General features: G+C 38.4%; 1 protein-coding gene across 4 annotated transcripts in view; it reads right to left on the minus strand.

Moving 5' to 3' along the window:
- Positions 1–2,517: 2,517 nt before the first annotated feature.
- The window catches only part of LOC119649030 (polypeptide N-acetylgalactosaminyltransferase 5), a 116,740-nt gene continuing 97,184 nt past the window's right edge, over positions 2,518–22,073 (minus strand). The window contains exons 6-13 of one of the 4 annotated variants that reach the window (XR_005249079.1): positions 21,952–22,073; positions 14,304–14,500; positions 14,067–14,244; positions 13,707–13,887; positions 11,979–12,118; positions 11,673–11,906; positions 4,235–4,883; positions 2,518–4,155 (exon numbers count right to left, since the gene is read on the minus strand). Coding sequence is in view for 3 of the 4 variants with exons in the window: in XM_038051003.1 (XP_037906931.1) it covers positions 4,737–4,883; positions 11,673–11,906; positions 11,979–12,118; positions 12,849–13,029; positions 14,067–14,244; positions 14,304–14,500; positions 21,952–22,073 (1,199 nt within the window). In the remaining variant the exon portion in view is untranslated. Of the gene's footprint in view, positions 4,884–11,672; positions 11,907–11,978; positions 12,119–12,848; positions 13,030–13,706; positions 13,888–14,066; positions 14,245–14,303; positions 14,501–21,951 lie in introns of all 4 variants that reach the window. The other 3 variants (XM_038051010.1, XM_038051003.1, XM_038050990.1) reach the window with 3 other exon arrangements.

Below are 22,073 nucleotides of genomic sequence, written 5' to 3' on the forward strand. Positions count from 1 at the left end.
TTATCACGAACTCCGGCGACTGGCGAAGCGACTTCACAGACGGAAAAAGGAAGCCTTGGAGAACCAATACGTCTGTGAACTCGAAAAATAGAGGCAGCAACTGCACCAGGCGCGGAAGTTTTACCAACAAATCAGCAGGATGAAGCTTTACACACCTCGATGTTCATCCTGCGAAGACAAAGAGGGAAATCTGATTTCTGACAGGATGGGCATATTGGAGCAGTTGAGTACTTTAATGAACTACTCAACAACCAGAACATCGGCGAGTTGGAGGTCCCGCCAACTAAAGACGACGGACAAATACTGCCACCACCAAGTGCACGAGAAACAGTCCGTGCAATTCATCGGCTTAAAAATCAGAAGCCGCCAGGAGCCGATGGAATTACAACCGAATTAGTTAGATATGGAGGCAACCAATTACACCAAGTGGTTCAACAACTTTTGCTCAAGGTATGGGACGGCGAATCAATGCCTGACGACTGGCAAAGAGGCATTATCTTCTCATACATAAAAAGGGAGATATCACACAGTGCAGCAATTATAGAGGTATCACGTTGCTGAGTATCATCTATAAGATATTCTTGGCTATCTTGCTAGGCCGGATAGCCCCATACGCCCAGAACATCATTGGCCCATACCAAAGAGGCTTCACTCCAGGCAAATCAGCAACAGATCAGATTTTCTCTCTGCGGCAAGCGATGGAAAACTGTTGGAATGTGGACAACAGTTGCATCATCTATTCATCGACTTTAAAGCCGCCTATGATAGCATAGCCAAGGTAAAACTGTACACGGCAATGAGAGAATTCGATATCCCGACGAAATTAATAAGACTGACTAGGCTGGCCCTGACCAATGTGCGAGGCCAGCAGCAGCAGGATCACTCTCAAGACCATTCGACATCAACAACGGTCAAAGACAAGAGGATGCGCTATCATGCGTCCTCTTTAACCTGACCCTCGAGAAAGTGATCTGTGATGCTGAGGAAAATGCGAAGGGTAGGATCCTCTTTAAGTCCACCCAACTACTGGCCTATGCTGACGATATGGACATCATGGGAAGAACCATCCGAGACGTACGAACTGCCGTCATCCAGATCGAGCAGGCGGCACGAGATCTGGTGCTGCACATCAGTGAAGGTGAGACAACGTATATGATGGCAATGTCAGCACCAAAAACCAACCAACCAACAACATCAAACCGCACTGGTCAAACGATAAGAATTTTAAATCATCTCAGGGTGAAAGCTCTTACTGTACAAGACTCTGATCTTGCCAGTCCTCATGTATTCCTCGGAAACTTGGGTTCTTAGCAAGAAAAATTGCGAACTCTTGGCCGCGTTCGAGAGAAGAATCCTCCGAAAAATTTTTGGCCCCCTACATGAGGATGGACGATACCGCCACGATAGCCTACACAATGACGAAATCTATGAGCGATACCATGGTCAGGTTGTGAATAAAATCCGGCTCAATAGGTTACGGTAGGCGGGTGACTTAATCCGTATGGATGAAGATGATCTAGCCCAGAAACTCTATAAGGTCAATATCTATGGTAGAAAAAAAGGACGGGGCAGACCCTGCCTGAGATGGAGCGATGGCGTAGTTCAGGACGCCAGACAGCTTTTAGGGATGTCAAATTGGTGGTCCTCGTCGCAAAACCGGGGTGTCTGGAGTTCCTTATTAAGGCAGGCCTAGACCGGATACCGTTGATGGTGATGATAAAAGTAGCTAAAGTACGGAGTAAAACCAGACGAGGTTGGGAGTAACTCGCACGAGTATACAGACTAGAGAAACTAGCAAAAAAACATAAAAGTACTGCTGCACATTGGGAAAGAGGCCGCAAGGGGCATGGTGGCAGTTCTGCTCACCTTCAGTGGTTGATATTTCGACCAGTGATTTATAATTGCTCAATTAAAACAAAAAACCCGCCGTACAAGTAAATCATTCATTGGAAAGTACTTGTGGCACGGCACCGCATTTCAAAATGCGTGTTGACGTAAAGCAAAGCAGGGTAATATTGAAACTTTATGTATCATATTAAAATCTTTTTATTTCTTGTGACATTTTTTATTACATAATCTTTTCTGGCATCACGAAATAACAAATACATCTCTTTTGACTTAAAGTATTTTTTTTTTGAAGAAATGGAAAATAAATTTCTAGCTACTGATAGTTCGCCTATTAATCTTACAATAATAATCAATACATAATTCTTATCATTTATATTGATACCTATATTTAGTGTTTACACTAAATTAAGATTATTACACTTTCAAGTAGAAAAAAATTTTCTTAGTCATTATGATAAGTCTGAATGTTTATAATGTTAATAAATCTATGCAATAGGGTTCCCTCACTAAAATATATTTACAGGGATATATGGTTTCAATATTTACTCGTCAGGTTTTGAGTTTTAGTTTTACTTTGTGCTATGGTCCTTACGGGAATCGGAGAGAACTATTTAGGGGAAGCATCCATTGTGTTGTCAAGAGATGATTTAAAATGGGGTGTATAGTTTCCAAGACCCTAATGACAATTGGTGGTTTCAGACGTAGGAATATTTTTTATGAAATTGACATTTTATTTTGTACCGAAAGTGTCACTTTTGGAAAAGTGGAGTGTCAAATGTGTGGGCATGGAATGCTTCCCGTTGGTCTTTGAGGTCGGACGACGTTGAATAATATGCAACTCTCCAATACGATGAAAATATATCATTTGAATGATACAACTTTCAACGAGTCCAACTATCTGCTGAACTGATGTCCGATATAAGATAAAAATTGGAGCAGTTAATGTCGGCAAACAAATATTTTTAAGGATAAATCTTATCCCTCATGTTTGTTAAAGACGTGATGGGGCACAACAAATGCATGAATAGATTCACAATTATGAAGAAAAGCGTTCAACGCTGCCATTTGCAACCAGAATAATGTAGTCAATTTATTCTGCATGTAGTCATGTGGGTGGCAGTAATGGAAATACAAAACGAGTTTCAACTTTATAAAATATTATTGTATTCTCCTTACAGTTCTATATTCTCATAATATACAAAAGGAATTATCAAACCAGAACGTTTTATTCTGTTTAAATTGTATGTACAGGTTCTATTTTGTTTCTTTTTATATATATATTCTTGCATATATTTCATTGCACCAAAAACTGATATGCACTTATGAAAAACGAAAAAAGGAAGAATATAATTTTATTATATTTTTATTGCCGTCCATATAAGAGACAATAAATTTGGAAAATACTTACTTTCACTCGACTTCATTTAACTACTCGCTAATATTTGATGAAATAAATACTTTCTTATAACTCATTCTCATTTAAAATGTTGACGCATACGATTATTCCCAGAATCTTTACTTTTTACTTAGATTTGATTAAATATCAAGTTTATGTTCCATTTGATAGAGCCTAAGTTAGAAGTTTTCTGCAACTGAAAGCTATGAGAAATGCTGAATATCATTAGTGTCTTTTTATAAAGTAGAATTAGGATCTATTTGCTTTGATTAGCAGTAACGTAGAAAAGGGAGTCGCTATTGTATCCATTACTGAGTTTAATACTGAAAATCATTTACAAATTACTAACATTATTTAGCACCAGTTTCAATTATTAAGTCTTCGGAAAGTTCTGGACAATGAATTTCAATATTTCTCACAACTTTACAAACATATGATAAACAGTTTGTATCTGAGATACAACCCGGAAAGGTCATTTAATGGAATTAATCTGAAGGAATTGAATAAATTTCTTATACATTCTGATTTTCTAATTAGTTTACTTCACTCAATCACGTTACAGACATGTCTTCGGAAGTTTGGATGACTTTGATTCAAAAAAGTGACGATATTAGTTGAAATATTTTTTTTTTGTTTGGAAGATATTTATCGATTTTATATAAAAATGAATATGTACTCTTGATTGGAGAAAGTGTTTTTAATAGTAAGATTTATTTCAGAAAATAAATTCAGGACGCGGATGTATTAGTTTATGGAATAAACTGAATATATCAAAGACTTATGCTGAAGGAAGTGCGACACATTTGTTTGCTAAATATCAGTGCGATCGCACCAAACTTCACAACCTCTATTGAACTGCCATTTTGTGCACATATATCAAGATGATTCGCAGTCTAAACCATATAAAGCAACTAAATAAGTGGGCGTTATATTAGTATTAAAAGAAAGTATCTGTTTTCATAATATGGTTTTCATGGTATGCATACTTACAAGAAATAATTCGTTGTCTAATACTTTTTTCTAAATCGAAATGAATACGATCAAAAAGAATGAAACCAAACGCAGAAATATGAAATCACAGCATAAGGGACTATCAAGTTTTTGATTCATTTCCGTATTTGTATGACACGTCTATTTTTTAGTCTTCTTCATTACAAGATGAGATTGAGGATAATTGCAAAGCAAACTTGTCGCTATGATTAAAGCGACTCTTTTTGATATGATTTCTCAAAGAAAATTAGAAACACTAAAAACTTTTCACCGACCTCATTATCCTTTCCTAAATCTGTTTCAAAATATCGCCAATCTTCCATTTTTTTCAGATTTCACAAAATTCATTTATAAACTGGAATTCGGGACAATGTCTTTAAGTTAATTCTTCAATAAAATTTCTTGTCATCCTTCAAATGGCTTCTGAGCCAATCCATTTTTCAATTTGCTTTATCTTCAAATAAATGATAATTTGTTAGTATACTATTTGTGTGAAATGGTGCTAGTGAGCTTGCCACTTAAACTTTGATTCCATAAGCCATTGCTGCCCTCGAGAGTAGTCACATGCACGTAACAATGGTGTCGTTGGATCATCACGTGATGGCCGAGTTAGACAGTTACCCGTATTTGTATGTCGAATGGTTTTATCCTGAAATAATGAAAAACTAATTTAAAACTTGGGAACTGGGATATGATAATAAAACATGTTAGCTTTATTATTTTGAATATTTTTATTTTAAAATGGGAAATCGAAATCCTTGAAGTAAGGTCAATTTATTCGATTGAAAGATTCGATTGCAAAACTATATCAACCGACGAAGTATCGAAGAAGTTTACCATTTTATCCACCCAGGAGATTTCATCTTTGCAGATGGAAACCACATTTTTGAACAAATAAATATGGTTAAATCGCCTTTTTGGATCCTATTTTTAAACAGAGGAAATCAGTTCAGCTTGTGTGATCTTGTAAAGCTTGGTTCTATTGTATTTCTTGTTCAGCGCTGGCCACATCCAAAGAACCATCTTCTGCTAGATGTCCCATTACCTTACCTTCTCTTAGAGGCGCAGAAGGCTATACAGGCCTTCTTAATTTTCAATCATAAATTTAGTCTCCGATTTAACTTAGGATTTAAGATCACATCAAAATACTTTACATTGCATTGCCAATCTTTCTCCGTTTAGTCGCGAGAGATGAAATTCGAGTACCCTGGCATTGGTGGTAGATAGCAAAAGGTCCATTTTGGTTGGCGTCTTATTACCGACACGCGCACTTCTACCAATGCCCCTCCATAATTTCACTCATATCAGAAGGAAACGTCATCGCGCTCCTGGCTAATACCGATAGAATTCCATTCATCACTACTAGCGAAAACACGGAGAATGCGCCACCATAGGGCGTCGTTCCACTCACAGCTCTGGTCAAGTCGCTGCCTCCTAGATCAAATCGGATTATCTTGGTTCTTAGCATGGATACTATTGCCATTGGATAAGACACCCCTTGAATCCTATTTCGGTTAGAATCTCTTTGATGTTTTTGTCACTAACGTCGATAGACGCTATCTTCATATCCAGGAAGGCAACCCCGGCATATTGCTGCTTACCTCGTGAAGATCGATTTCTGCGTATTTGCTTTTGAAGGCTTGTTGAGATTTAGAGAAGAGCGAACATTTGTGTTAGACGCAACTGGAAGAATTGTGCCAAAACAACGATTTAGGTGGAGTAGGACTACTATTTGATGAATAAATAGGTGCATTTTTGCCATAGATTTATCTGGGAGGGAAAATGACTGAGTGTTTTCCAAGGATGGCGTCGCAATTATCGACGTCTTTATGTATTTTTTTTTTATAAACCAATGAATGATTTTAAAAATAGTATTAGATATTGGCAGCTGGGGGTAAGAATTTTCATTTAAGTGTTTCCAAATATGTTTTGCGACTTGCTGATGTTTTCGTTTTTCCTTTAATGCACGAATCAAGTGAATAAATTAGATGATTTTCAAGAAAAATACAAAAAAAAATGCCAAAAACAAACGACAAAATAACAAGCCGGGAAACCGAAAGCTTGGCGCTTCAGGTATAAAAGGTTTTGTGTTTCCTTATGTGAGGAGCATAACGCAGTTCTCCATTGGCTAATAGCATTGACTGGAGATATTTAAATCGTTCAGTTCTGGTCACTGGCAGTAACCTGCCCAGAACTAAGCGATTTAAATATCTCGAGTCAATTCTATCAGTCAATGGAGAACCGCGTAATGGATTTGCTTCACGCATTAAGGCATTCCACACTGCTCTTATTTGTGATCGACGTATCAGCGAACGTCTCCAATCTAAAATTTGCTGCAATGTCGTCCGTTTCGTGGTAATGGAGACGAAGATATTGCACGACGATATCCGCGATCGATATGGGGTTGCACCGATCGTGGAAAAACTGCGAATGTGGCACTTTCGATGGTATGGTCACGTAATACGCGCTAACGAGAATTCACTTGCCAATATTGGTCTGAACATCGAAGTCAATGGTAAGCGACCAAAAGGCCGGCCGAAACAACGGTGGCTTGATAGGCGATTACATCCACATCAGGCAGTTGATAAAATAAAATGGCGAAACCGATCACGATGATTCGACCTCGCTTGTGAACGGGACAAAAGCTAAAGAAAAAAAGGAAAAAGAGGAGCGACGGGTGCATGAGAGCTGCGTGTCACATAGCTGAAAATTCCATTGCTCTCTATTTTTTCGAAAGCAATTTAAATAAATCATTTGATGGAAAGCCCTGTATTGATATATACGCTTCACACTCTGGGTTTAAAATTATTAACAAATGCGAAAAATTTAACCTACATCAGATTTTTCATGAAGGGAATTTTCATATTTCACACGAATGTCAATATTCTCGTTAATTATGACGTCAGCATCTTGTTTGTATGGCTTAGGATGCTGTTGATTCCCACGAAATTGACAAGTTTGAACTGCTATAATTTTGACACGAATAGTTGAATTTTCATGAAACTTGACATGCGTATGCATGATACTGCCCTCTAAGCCGGTGCATTTAGTACTCCTAGGATGAACTTAAGGGGAATTTTCAGTCCATTTCTAAAAGTTGGTAATATACTATTAGAAAGTTTATTTGAGCAGATATCGGAATGGAACATATTTTGAGGCCTAGATTTCATCTAAGCGCACTTCCTTGTTTTTTTGCGGATTTTTGGGTTGGGTAGTTTCCGAAAATGAATCCTGTCTCACTTTAAGTGCGTACATTTTGACAAAACTAACGACAATTTCGGAAAGTACTAATCGAGACCTTTTATTTGATACCCTACACGACTATATCCGGTGATATTTTTTTTTAAACTCCACCTAAACTGAGCGAGTGTGTGCGTGGGATTTCATAGTTCGCATCTGTCCACCAAAGTTCGTTCGGATCGGTTTAGCCATTTTGGAGAAAAGTGCGTGTGACAGACAGACAGTGAATCGATTTTAATAGATTTTGTTTTACACAAAACCTTAAAAAGTAAGAAAAAAAAATAAAACATAATAAACTTAAAGCAATCAAATATAATCAAATCAGTCAAAAGAAAGATAATACGAAAAATGATACGAGTAATCAATATTCAACTCCTACAAGGAATGAACCTCCCTTCCCCAAAGGGTTCTCAGGGTCCGTTTCCCAAAATAGGTCAAATTAAGTTCCAGCCGTTCACGATTATATAACCAAATATATGATGAAAAACATACATCACCAATTAATAGGAATTATCAAACGTTTATTCTAAAAATCTCTCCGCAGTTGAATTGAACAGTGAAGGTGAGAATGCTTTCGCTTCCATTTATAATGGCCTTGTTATTACTGTTGACGCCGCACCAAATGGGAAAATTTTCTTTATTCTTAATTTCAAGGTCGGAATCTATAAATTTGGAGTGACAAAGACCCTTTAATGTGCTTCCTCTAACACCACAGTTACCATCGACAGATGCAGGGGTAAACGGTGGAATTATCATCTATTTCCCACAATCAGCTTTTGAATTGGTATTAGTTGCAAAGATAGGAGCAATGAAACAACGAAATCCCAATTAGCCACGTCTCGGACTTTACTCCACGGCAAAACCGAACCACTACAATTTTTTCACACTCCAACAGAAGGAATATCTAGAGTCAGACGAGAAAAACTTCACAAAATTGTCTCAAGTGTTTCAGTCCTATAAAAGCTGTTCATCTCTCAAAAATCCTTCTCTCCGGCCACCAAAGCAACACCTCTGCTTTCTTCCAGACGTAGAACTAAACCCGTTTCACAAAAGACAAAAGCAATCCTCTCTTCTCCCAAACGTAGAAGGAATCACTTTTCACTAAAGACAAAGGCCAACTCTTTCCTGCCCAGCTCATCAGTCGGTCGTGGTCCCGCTAATCTTCATTCCGCTGAACATGACCTTGAAGCTAAAAATCCATGCCGACTTAGCGACAACAACTGCACACTGTTGTGTTGTAGTATGCGGCATGCAATTCTCCCTACCACGATCAATTGCCTGTCTGCATCCAATAATGCATAATATGGGCAAGTTTAGGGAGGCAACGAATATGCCCCGTCAATTTTTGCTTGCATTATTTGAAAATTTGAAGTGCCCGGATAGTCGAGTGGTTAGAGCACAAGGTACGGAAGGTCGCGGTTCAAATCTCACTGGTGATAGTGGAATTTATATCGTGATTTGACGTCGACACCAGTCGACTCAGCTGTGAATGAGTACCTGAGTCAAATCAAGGTAATAATCTCGGGCGAGCGTAATGCTGACCATATTGCCTCCTACAGTGTACTGTAATGTATCGTTACGATCTTGAATGAAGTACTCTAACATACTTCAAGGCCCTCATACAGTTCGATTGTTGCGCCAACGATTATTATTATTATTTGAAAATTATTAAAAAATAAAATTTCAAAGCGTTCAAATAGAATTGGCTTCTTAAGTCTAGGGGAAAGAGACCAGTTTCCATTGTTTGGTCAGATTGACCCCGGAAAAGGCGGATGAAGCAGTAGCTCATGTCGTTGGCTGCGGACACTACATGGGTATGAATTATATCGATCGAAACCGTTTGATTTGCACCTATAGCTAATATAATAAAATAATAAAATATAATAAAATTTCGTTTGGGAATGAGTTGTTCTGTTGCACGCCAGCCACTTAATGGTGGGCCGCGCTGGATTCACCAGCAACTTGCTTTTTCCATTTCATTCATTTTATTATATTAGTTGAAACCAGTCTAGAAGCAAACCAGGCGGTTTCGATCGATGTAATTCATATTCTTGTCGGGTTTTAAATTAAATAAAAAAGAGTTAAATGCCACCTATAGCCGTTTTCGGTCACGCTGTGGTAGTATCTGATGAGATCGCCTCTACCATGCGATCGAAACTGACCAAGTCAAAATACTATTTATTTATGAGTTAAGGGATGCGACCAATGAAAGAACATTATTCAATGTCTTAGTGTGGATTGTGCGATGGTTAATGCTGCGTGGCCGGAATTGATCAAGAGGGAAGAGCTATCCCAAAAACCTAACAAGTTGGTGAAATTGGCCGTGAGGGTTCGCCCGCAAAAATAGCGAAGCACCATCGAAATGTTCTACCGACATGCGCTTGCTTTCCTGTTTGGTAGTCGGACTCGAGAATGTGGGGGATCCTTTAGACACTTTAATCCCTCACGTGTCACAAAAAAAAACTTGCTCTGTTCTTATACCGATGCGCTGGTCCGCCCCGAAAGCTGAAATACATACAAACATGGGACATCGCGCGTCTCTATCGGAATATAACATGAGAGCTAAAATTTGAAATTAAAATAAAATAAAATAATTTCTCCACCGCGCGCGTGGAGCGGTAACACTCCGGACTCCAATGCGGCGATCGAGAAGAGAGATCCTCGACGGATCACGTCCTCAATCGATGCTTTTCCTGCCTCAAATGTACATGAGGCTCGCTCTTTGGGGTTCCCACTCTTACGTGGCACCTCAGACCATTTTACTGGAGTAAGCCCCTTAATTGTTGTGAGCTTCACGTATTAAAGAGGCAGAGGGAAAGAGGGAGTCCTTAAATAAAAAAAATCCAATCAGAAAAATATGGCAAAATATAGCAAAAACAGCAAAAATAAATATAAAATTCAAGAAAATCCATACGAAACATAAACATAAAATAAGAGAAAGATCAAATATATAAATTAGAAAAAAAAAATAAACGCCGTTAAAATAATTAAAAAATATGGCAAAATAAAGAAATGCTTCTTTCCCATAGCTCTATGATTAGTTCACAGAAACAATACAAATTGGATCTTAGGATTTTAGTTGTTTGATTAGTTGTCAGGTTCTCCATTAACAACGGGACACCTTTGCTTCGAGTTCGTAAATGTAGGACAGCCTGACGTAGAATTCATTTCAGCTCGGGTAGTACCAGATGTCTGGTTTTAGCAACTTCAGAATATAAAAGAGTTCCCGAAACCCAAATGGAAATGTCCTACTACGAATTACATAGCAATCGATATAAGGATGAGCACAATCTCAGCGTTATGAGAATATGTCCTTAAATGCCACTTTAACGTAGATTGTCCAATTAGCGATAACGAAAAAAACACTGTTGCAGATAAATAACCTAACTTTTAGTATTTATCTAAAAAATCCACACAGCATGACAAGGGGAACGAAATTCTGCAGATTCTGAGAAGCTACGGACACTACAACTACGCGGCGGAGAAACACTTCATATTCCGAGATGATTTAACAAAGTATCACCAAGCTAATTTGAAAAGTTTATTTTATTTGAATTAGGTCGCCATTATTGGACTATCTTTGCATTTAAAATATCAATTTAGCTTCACTTTACCCAGTGAATTGCTATTTTTTTCTTCCTTGATACCATCTGATTTTGGGTGGTGGCTCTGGTGAACCACTAATGAGACAGTTTAACGACATAAAATGAAGAAAGAAAGGCGAGTAAGAGGGAGAACTCAATAGTGGACAAGGGATTGGTGTGTTTAAAGAAAACGCATCTGGAAATATCATGGAAATATCAAAGAGGAAAGGGAGACCACGGTTTACAATCAGCAGGGGCACTTCCAAGCACCGGAAGATGCGATCCGTAATGAATGTTCCTTCCCGTAATATCTGGCTCCGCGCGTCGATAAGCAAGCTGCCTGTTGCAACGTTCTTCTTCCTCGTATCACGAGTTATGCATCTTTTTATCTTTCTTCGATTCGGAAGTGAGTCCAACGGACTATAACCTTAAGACACGCGAATTTATGTAAATTGGAATGTGAAAGCATACCCCATTCCCCCGAGCTTGGCTAGCATGGGGAGAAGCAAGAGCGTGTAAAGGAATAGTATAGTCATCCAAACCATCTTTCTATTTTCTCATACTTACCCTACACAAAATTCTTAATTTTAAGATAAGCAAAAGAAATCACTCACCTCGTCATCATATACCCATTCCTGATTTCCACCCATATTATGGCATCGAACCATATTCACTGGTCCATGGGAACTTGACGCATCCAAACAAAGGTCATCTGACATAATTTGATGGCGTTTGGTGTAAGCGAATACTTGATTTCCTCCTAGACCATGACAATAACTGACGCCAATCTTCTCTCCATATTTTCTACCCATCGTATCCAAGCATGATTGTGTTTCTGAATTTCGAATCTGTAAATCAATACAATTTTTGGTCAATTCGTTTAAACTTTCCGTTCATCGTATATAGACTATAATACATACCTCCCCAAGGTAGAAATAATCCAATGGCATTAAACTTTCTGGATAGATATTCTCTAAATACCAACGGAAACTTTTACATTTCAGTCGTTCCCGTAATGCTCTTCTTTCGCTGACGTCACCGGCCTGAGCTTTTCGAGCACCTAATTTCAAAAAGAGTGTTATTATCTGATATTTTGTGATTATCGGGAAGTAGGGAATTAATCTAGCAAACAAATCGAATTATTTATGTTGTATTCTGGATTTTAATATGCTTATGGACGAAATTTTATCGGGATTTGGAAATCTATTCACACTTCATAGATATAAGTTAGCTTTCCTTATTGCATTGTGTGAAATTGTTACATTAGATACCAAACCTGATAGACTTTAAGCCAAGGAAAAAATTCAAAATGTATTAACAACATTAGCACTTATTTAACTTAATAGAAATTATTAAATGATTATTCTGTTTAAAAAATTGGACGTCAGTCCCAAAGCAAAGCGACATTTTTTTTCGGATAGCATGCACGCAATGAACTTTTCCACGATATTTTTGCGCAGGTGTAGTGAATAACAAGATAATAAGATGCTAACCAAATAAATCGACTTGTCTGCTTAACAGGTATAAACGAGTGCACAATTAAGTGCAATTAAAAAAGAATATCCTCCAAGAACAAGTGCTTAAGTGAAATGGGGGTTAAACAAAAAGCATGTAAACAAAAAAGTGACTCCACTTGGGAATTTCAGCAACCACAAATGAACAGATGAACTTACTAGACAAAACCAACAAGAAAAAGTAGACCATGCTTAACGAAAAAGAATACAATACATAGATAACAGAAGCAAGCAGTAAAGGACTTCTAATATTAAGTTTGTTAGATTTTTAAAAACCTGGATAAAAACTGTAGTAAAATTCTTTCCAATCGTCGAGCCACACTTCAACCAGTCGCGCATTATTATGATTAACAATTTCAGTGGTGCCGCCAGGAAAGGTGTACGGCGTTGACTTACGAAACACATGACCGACACGCGAACATGGATTTATTTCTAATGTACCGCCACACATCCAAATCTAATGTAGCCGTCAATTATAGATTAGTTTGAATATTTTGAACATTTTTTTGGATTATTTGGTTATGAATGGTTGTTTAGGAAAAAAATGAAATAAAAAATCAACAGAGCAGAACTAAATGCAAAATATAAAAGGGTATTGAGAAATTGGTAATTGTAGTATAGGATGGATGAGAAAAAGTGGTAATTGAATTGAGGAAATAATGTTGTGTTGATGAATCACTTTCATTGAGTTTATAAAACCGTGACAAAATTGGCTTTGCCTCATTACTTCCATGCCCGAAGTTATCGTAGATGAAGATTGACTTTTCTTCTTTTGGACGAGATATCCCATCTCTTGCTGAACACGTTGATGTGAATATTGAAAGCTAAGCATAGAATTAGTTGCGCAATATATCTAACATATATTTACTAAGTTGGTCTGCAACTTTCGTAAAAATTTAGTAATAACTTTCATTGTTGTTATTCAAAATGTTAGTTGAAGCAAAATATTTCCCAATCTATTATTATGAAGTGAACAATAAAAAAGTTAGTAAGGCACAATTTAAGCTAATTTTCGTTGACTAATCCAAATCAATTACTTCAGCACAGTTCAGTATTTTAGGATTGAAATTCGCAATAGGACACAGAAATTGCTGAATATTATTAGTAACAAATAGTAAAACATTGAGAGCGAACCTGTGCTCATTGCATAGTAAAATTCTCTCCATTCATCCAACCAAACCTCAGCAACTCGAGCTGCATTATGCAATACAATTTTGGCGACACCGCCTGGGAATGTGTATGGTGATTTATCACGGAATACGTGACCCACGTGAGAACATGGTATAATTTCGAGTGTGCCACCGCATTGCCATATCTAAACTCAATTCAAAAATGTTTTGTATATTTGTTTTGTTTTTCATTTGTTTATGAATAAATCTGTGAAGTCAAGTGATTAAAGGAGCAAACGAAATGAACAGAAAAGGAAAAAATATTCGAGTGTATTTTGTGGCCCTACCATTCGAATTAAATATTCGATGATAGAAATGTACTCACCCTGAATGACATCTCTAAATTCTCACCACCCCAAATATCCATGCCTTCATCATATGATCCGATTTCATAGAAATACTGTTTATCAATGGAGAACAGTCCTCCCGCCATCGTTGGAGTCCGAAGTGGTGCAGTTCGATCATGGTTTCGGCGTTCCATTTCTCGTTGGGGTACTCGATACCTATTGAAATTTCGTTCAATCCCATCTAAATTCTGTTACAAAATTTTGAGAACACAAACCATCTGAAATTCAATTTCCAATTAAATCCGCCCCAAGTTTGATCTGATGCCGTCACATATTCGAATGTTTCGTCTGAAATAACGTCTATTATCGGACACACAACTGTTCGTCGATCTTGTACAATTCTCGCTAAAAGTGGTTCCAGCCACCCTTCTGTGCACTCACAATGCGCATCCAAAAATGTTATAACTTCACCCTATGGAAATGAAAAATTAATTTCGAACGCTTGAGTAATGCTTGTATTCTTAATAATTAGATTAAATTGTTTATAATGATATCAATTGTTAGATTCTTTCGTTAAGAGTACGCCGATCCACACACTATATATATGATATTTTTAGTGGTCCATAGAAAGATGTTGCCTCTGTACTTACGAAGGACGACCGATAATTTCGTGAAATGGGGACTAAAAAATGTGAAATGACTCTAACAATTATTTTTATTTTATAATATATTCTCTCGACTCTAATACATTTTTCAGGTCTTTCAATAAATATATTTATAAGCCCAGGAAAAATAATATCTTTTTATGTTTTAAATAAGCAGGAAAATCGTCATTCACTCTGTGGTCGCTCAGAAATTTCCAAAACATATCATCGATCGAAAATTTCTTTCCACGAAGTTCTTTTATCATTTTTGAGAAGAAATAATAATCATTAGGAGCTAAATCTGGACTATATGCACGGTAATCTAGTATTCCAAACAGCATTTTTTGAATGCACGCATGGCAATTCGCCCCATGAAGCATTATTTTGGAAAATCAGCGGCTATGGAGATATCTTTTTCCTTGTAATCGATCGACTTATGAACTCCAAAAAAATTTCTACCCTGGCTGGGACACTTAAACTTTGTTAGCGGTAGTGTGCCCTTTTTGTGCCACTGCATGGAGTCTTGATCAGACACCGACTCAATGGTGAACCCAAGCTTTATCTTTAGTAACGATCCGGTGCAATATCCAGAGGTTCAAGAACTCACTGGTTTTTCTGAAGTGGTCTCTAATGAAAACCTTAGACATACCAAAATGATCATGCATTAATGTTAAAAAGGTTGCAGCCGATACTCCAATATTAGATTTTCAACTTTTTTCAATATTTTCCACTTGATGTTGAACCGAATGAAAAGGAGCGTATAAAACTTGCGAACCGTTTCGATCACGCTGTTCCTAGGGCAGATGCAGCGCCTGATGAATTTCCTCTGCCTTGGTACGAACCCGTAGGCCGTCTTTGTCTCCTTTTGAATCTTGGATGGTAAGCCCCTTAAACAAAAATCAGCTCTAGCTCCGGCCATGTTTTGGTTTGAAGGGTAGACGGATTTACGTTCGATATAATTTGCACTGTTCTGTTTTGCGAATTATAGAAAGGAGCGTATAACTCCTGCGAATCGTTTCGGTCACGCTGCTCTCAACGCAGAGATGAGATCTATATATCTTCTGGATGAAACACTGCAAGCGAAAAATTTTTGCGGCTGAAAGAGTGGAGCGGAGCCAGTTGCTACTCAAATAGTGCGCCATTAGTAGATGGCGGACTCAGAACCATTGGAATACAATGAATTGACATGGAATACAAAACTTTCACTTTCTATAACTTTGTAAGTAATATTTGGATTCAAACTTTCCAGAATTGTGTGTTGCTGTATAAAAAGTAATTTATTGCTCATATAATTCATCATCAACGACACAACAACTAGCGTTCGGTCTAGGCCTGCCTTAATAGAGAACGACAGACACCCCGGCTTCGCACCGAGGTCCACCAATTTGGATATCGCTACCATACATATTGCCCTTTTAAACTTTCCGAGCTGGATCATCCTCACTCATACAGATTAAGCGACCGCCAAACGCAACTTATTGAGCGGGATTTTGTCCACAACTCGACGGTCGTGGTATCCCTCATATTGTTACAAAACCTTAATAGTTTTCAAAATAAGATCCTTGTGCTTTAACACATTGAATGTAATATTCTTGTCTTCTGGAAGTTATCTGTCGTAATTCTGCCGAGAGTTCTTGTTGCAATGGCTCAGATGTCTTTTACGGAGCCGAATCGCCGCCCCTTTATGACTTCTGTCAGGTAATGGAAGAGAATACAGTTCGGGCTGTACGAAGGATGATGCGATGTGGCAACGACATACCGAGCCAGCCGCTCACGCCCGAACTTGACGGTATGACACAAAACATTTTCGTGGTGGAGCTTTCACGAACTGGCGATGTCTAGTGTGTCATTCCGAACTCTGGCGTTTCGTCTCTGGTGTGTAACCTCTGCTTATACCACTGCCTAGGATTCTTCTTCAGCCGGTTGAATTACCCTGTATCTCTTTGTCTTGTCTATTGATCTCATCATGATGAAAACATGCTTCACGATACCTCCTGAAGAAAATGCGCGGAAGGCATTTACACGCAGTTACAACAACTTAAAATTATTTTCGTGATGCAATATACGGTGCCAAACTCATTTTTATTTGCTCCAGCTTCTGCGTCCTTGACCAGTGCAATCTCACATTTTTTTTCGACGGTGCAAGCAATGGAGCTGTAGTTCGTTTGATCCTCATTTACGTTTGTGTTGTGTGGTTGTTTGCGCTTAGCAGGTAGTACAATGGAACAAAACGTGGCAACAATCAAAGAAACATGAGTGGAAGTGCTACTGAGGCTATGTCGTCTTGTTCAACAGACACCATGAACAATTAGTGCAATGTTAGCTGGCTCTGGGAAATAGGATGTTGAACAGTGAGACCTTACCTTCATAGCAACTTCTTAGGTCTGTTGACAAGAGGACTTTGAATACATCCAATAAACTGAGCCGCGCATAGACTGGAAACTTCGCTACATGATTCCTAATCAGGACAGTCAAACAAAAATGGTCTTTGGAGTTAGAGTGAGAATTTTCTCGGAAACATGCAACATATCTGAATCGTATAGTCTTCTAAGGTATGCCTGTGTTTTCCAGACGAAGATACTGTCTGTAAAGAAGGCGGTGAAGGTGGATGAAGTGTGATCCGACTCCAAAGCGAAATATAGCTATTTTCACCGACACTCAAGTCGTCTTCAAAACTTTAGAGTCAGCGGTGACATCCTTGAATATTATTTGTGTGTATAAGTTTTTCGGTTTTCTCTGTTCGTGACGTTCTTTAAAGCCGACTCTTTACTGACCGCTCGGGCTACAATAAGAAAAACCCTCTTGAAGGAGATGGAAAATGTAGCGGTAGTTGATCCCTAGTCTCAGCCTTGAGTGAATTGCGACGTCTCCAAAGTAGAAATAGATAAAATTAATTTAAGGCATTATTTACTCTGTCCAGATAGCTCAATGTTTAGACTGTGGTACGGAAGGACTGGTAGACTGGCTGGTGACAGAGAGATTTGTATCGTGATTTGACGTCGGATACCAGTCGACTCGGCTGTGAATGAATACCTGAGTACAATTAGGGTAATAATCTGCAATTTACGGTGACCACGTTCTAACCGAATATGTATGTCAACAGTGGTTCGTGTTCTGCAAACGAGCTGGAAAGCGACGAATTGTTTGTGACAATGAAGGAGGTGAGTACATTAACTGTTACAAAACACATAAGTATATATATCAGAGACGTTCAGTGTACACCCTACCATCATAGAAAGAAGAATCCGATCACTGGGTTTTGTTGTGAAATTTGATTTCTGGGTTCCCTGTAAGTTATCGTTCAGAAGCAAGGAAGAACTCTTGAAAGCATTTCACGCACGGTCACCCCAAAGATACTTCTAATTGTACGATCAACTAAATTGGCGTACGTGCCAGATTAAAAAGCAAAAATAAATGAGATCCACACACGGAAAGATGCCTATCCTATACATTCTCTTTATGCTAATCAGAGGAAGGCAGCCCAGACATACGCGGCACAGGGCAACAGGGGAACTTACTTTATGAAGCATATTACCGGGAATCAACAACATAGTGCTTAAGTGCGGCTACCGAATATTGGCCCGCATGATGAATTGATAGATCTAATACCCCAAAAGTTTCAATGTATGTGCTTTGCACATTTTTGGGGAACTTTGTTGTTTGATACCAAGCTTCGTAGGAAAATCGCCCAATTGCAATATGCAGATTCCTTGCCGTCGAGTATTACTTTTCCAATGATTATACTGCCTATTTACATCTCTCAAATGCTTTGATGTAAGTCTGCAACTTTAAATATTGGAGGCGGGTATGAATTGCACAACTACTCGACATATCAACTTAAATTTTGTTGCTTATATCCACGTATTCTAATAGAATCTAAATAAAATAAAATACAATTGATTTTATTCAGATTCTACTCGATGTAATTAAGTCGCCTAAAGTTGATATAAATCTTTATTGTGAATCAGATTTTGGTCAAATATCAATGAAGCAGGGGCTTAAGATTAGAAAGAAAATTCGAGATAAAAATAAAAAAAAAACAAATGTAATAAAAACGGATTTTGTTAAAGAATTCCTATCAATGAAGAAGATAATAAAAATTGAGGCGCGAGGGTGTAATACAAAAATCTGTTGAGATAATTTTTATCTACTTTTATTATTACTTTGTATTCATCATGTTTCACTTCTGATATCAACAGATAATTAAAAAACATTTAAAATCCGCACATATCTTTTTCTCGAGAATTTCAGAGCGTTTATTGTCTTCTAGATTTTACTTTACTTACCCATTAAATCGCTTTTTATTATATTGGGTTGGGGAAAAAGAAATGTCGTATTTTGTCAATAGATGGCGACACTTAAACATATCTTGTCTTATATCTATTGCATCGGGTCATACTATACGGCGAATTGAAGACAATCTGTGGTACAAGTGTCTCTTTGACAATGTTGTGGTCGTGCATGTAAGTCTCAAATTATAGCGCGTCAAAGATGAAGTCCACCAAGCAAGAAATTCGTCATATTTTACGTTTTTACTACCTGAGAGGTAAAAATGAAATGAAAGCGGCCGAAAAAAATTGTGAAGTTTATGAGCCCCATACTGTAACGATTCGTACAGCACAGCGTTGGTTCGATCGATTTCGTTCTGGTGTAGTGGATGTTGAAGATACACCCCGTACTGATAGGCTAATCGTCGTAAAAACCGATAAAATCGTCGACATCGTCCAAGTAGACCGGCAGGTGAGCACTCGCTCGATTGGTCAGGAACTGGATATAGGCCATAAAACCGTTTGGAACCATTTGCAGAAGATTAGATTCCAAAAAAAGCTGGATGTTTGGGTGTCACACGAGTTGGCGCAAAAAAAATCTCTTGGACCGAATCAACGCCTGCGATGCACTGCTGAAACGGAACAAATTCGACCCATTTTTGAAGCGGGTGGTGACTGGTGATGAAAAGTGGATCACGTACGACAACCTCAAGCGAAAAGGATCGTGGTCGAAGCGCGGCGGGTCGGCCCAAACCATCGCCAAGCCCGGATTGAGGGCCAGGAAGGTTTTGCTGTGTGTTTGGTGGGACTGGAAGGGAATCATCCACTATGAGCTGCTGGTGCTCAGAGGTGGCGGTGAGGAAGATGGGGCGGCAACCCTATCGGCCAAACCAAAACCAAGTGGTCGAGGCGAACCTCCATAGTGGTGGCACCGGGAGACGCTGTAATTACTTTGGTTCGCCGGCCGTGATTCAGTAGGCGAATGCTCCAAAGACGGCGATCAGACCCGAGTCTGCACGGGGACTCATCTGAAGTGGCAAATTGGTCACGAAACCTTACCAGGGGTATACTGGTACCATGGGAACCGGGAAAGCCCCTGGACTCACATACTTCGGGTGAACTCCTGTTGTATGTGAGGACAGCTCGGTTATTTGCGGTTGGCCCCCCTAGTGGCAGTTTCATGGTGGTTGTGCTCAAGCGAGAAGAGACCTTCGGGCCTCGACGTGGTGTTGCGTATCAACACGGGTGCCGTACTCCATAGTTCGGTAGAGATTTAGGTAATTCTTGCATCCACCAGTATGAATGCTAAGCCATGCACTTGGTATAGACTGGTACCGTTGTGACTTGTCTCATCGGGGCTCTGATTGTGGTCACAAAATCAATCCGTGTCTGAAGAGGACCGTAGGATTAAGTCTCACGACAGGTGCCTACGTAAAACACTATCGGCTTCACTATGAGCTGCTCAACTATGGCCAGACCCTCAATTCGATCCTCTATTGTGAACAACTCGACCGTTTGAAGCAAATGATGGTCCCGAAGGGGCCAGAATTGGTCAATACGAATGGTGTTGGGTTCCACCAGGACAACGCTCGGCCTCACACATCTTTGATGCCCCGCCAGAAGCTATGGGAGCTCGGATGAGGTGTCCTATCGCAACCACTGTATAGTCTAGATCTGGCATCAAGTGATTACCATTTCTTCCGGTCCATACAAAACACTCTTGATGCTACTAAGTTGGCCTTGCGAAAGGCTTGCGAAAACTGGCTGCCTGAATTTTTTGCAGGGGATAATGAAGTTGCCTTCTAAATGGCAACAAGTTTGCGAATAAAACGGCGCATATTTAATTTAAATTGGGGAATTCCAAGTATGTTAAATAAAGCGTTAAATTTCGATCACAAATACGACATTTGTTTTGCCCTATATATCAAAAACAAAATAAATATGCGATGCTCCAAATGAGGATGTAATGCTAAACACAAGTAATTTTGAAAATGAATGAGCTGCATTTTTTTTTGCATTGTCTATAAATTATATCTCAAATATTCTTTAAACAAGAATCCTCTTTTCCCCTCTGATAGCGAGGAATTCACTTTTTCTAAGCATGGAAAATTCCCATTACTATCAAACAAATTACTTTTTCACATGAGTTAAACAATTATCGATTACGGGAGAACAGGTATAAGAGCTGAATTCAAATACGTTTATGCCAAGAGCAACGTATGGTCACCTTCCATATCCATCGAAATATACCCAATTAATGCAATGGAATGTGTAAGAGAATAGAAAGAAAAATGATAAGATCTAATGAAAATGCACCTAGTAACACTATCCCGTAAATATTTGAATAATTCTAAATAGAATTTCTGATTAATCGCTGCTGGAAGTAAATTTCGTAGGTAACAAATCCATTTTTCATAATTAAAGCCTTTCCAGGAACAATTTATTTTCAGGGAAATTAAACGTTAAAGTGAAAAGCCTTGGTTCTCGTCTTCGACTGATCAATTGGGTTAGTAGTTTCATAAGCAACAAGACAATATTTCCAATAAATGAAACATTAAAGCCAAGAAGATTTTCAGCGGAGTTGCTCAAACTTTCACTCACCTATTCACTTGAATAATTGATAGCTATATAGCTTTAGATTACTTATATAATGTGTAAGTCGAGCCCCATAGGATATGATTTGAAATTTTAGATTAAAGCCACGGCAACAAAATTGAGACCTACCTAAATAACTGGAAACTGTACTCAGGGTTATACAATTTCACTAGGCTACAGTGAATTTCATGAAAAATGATACTTTGCCTTGGAGACAAAGTAGTGTTTGAGGAAGATGATAAACCCATCAATCAATTTTCATTTGATATCCACTTTCATTCAATATCAAGCAAGTTAACACCAACTAAGGAACACTAAATAGCTGCACAACTCTACATAAAAGATCTATTGCTATCGAAATATGATATAAAATTGAAAAAATTAACGAAAAACGGATTCCAGCAAATAAAACTTACCGTAACATGCTTAGCACCTAGAAGCCGTGCACGTATAAGTCCTGATCGTTTTTCCGATCGCAAAACGAATGTCTTAACTGGCAATGTTGCAACATAATCATCCAATTTTCTGCCAAGATGAT

The sequence above is a fragment of the Hermetia illucens genome, chromosome 1 (genome assembly GCF_905115235.1).
Source record: "Hermetia illucens chromosome 1, iHerIll2.2.curated.20191125, whole genome shotgun sequence".
Classification (NCBI taxonomy): domain Eukaryota; kingdom Metazoa; phylum Arthropoda; class Insecta; order Diptera; family Stratiomyidae; genus Hermetia; species Hermetia illucens.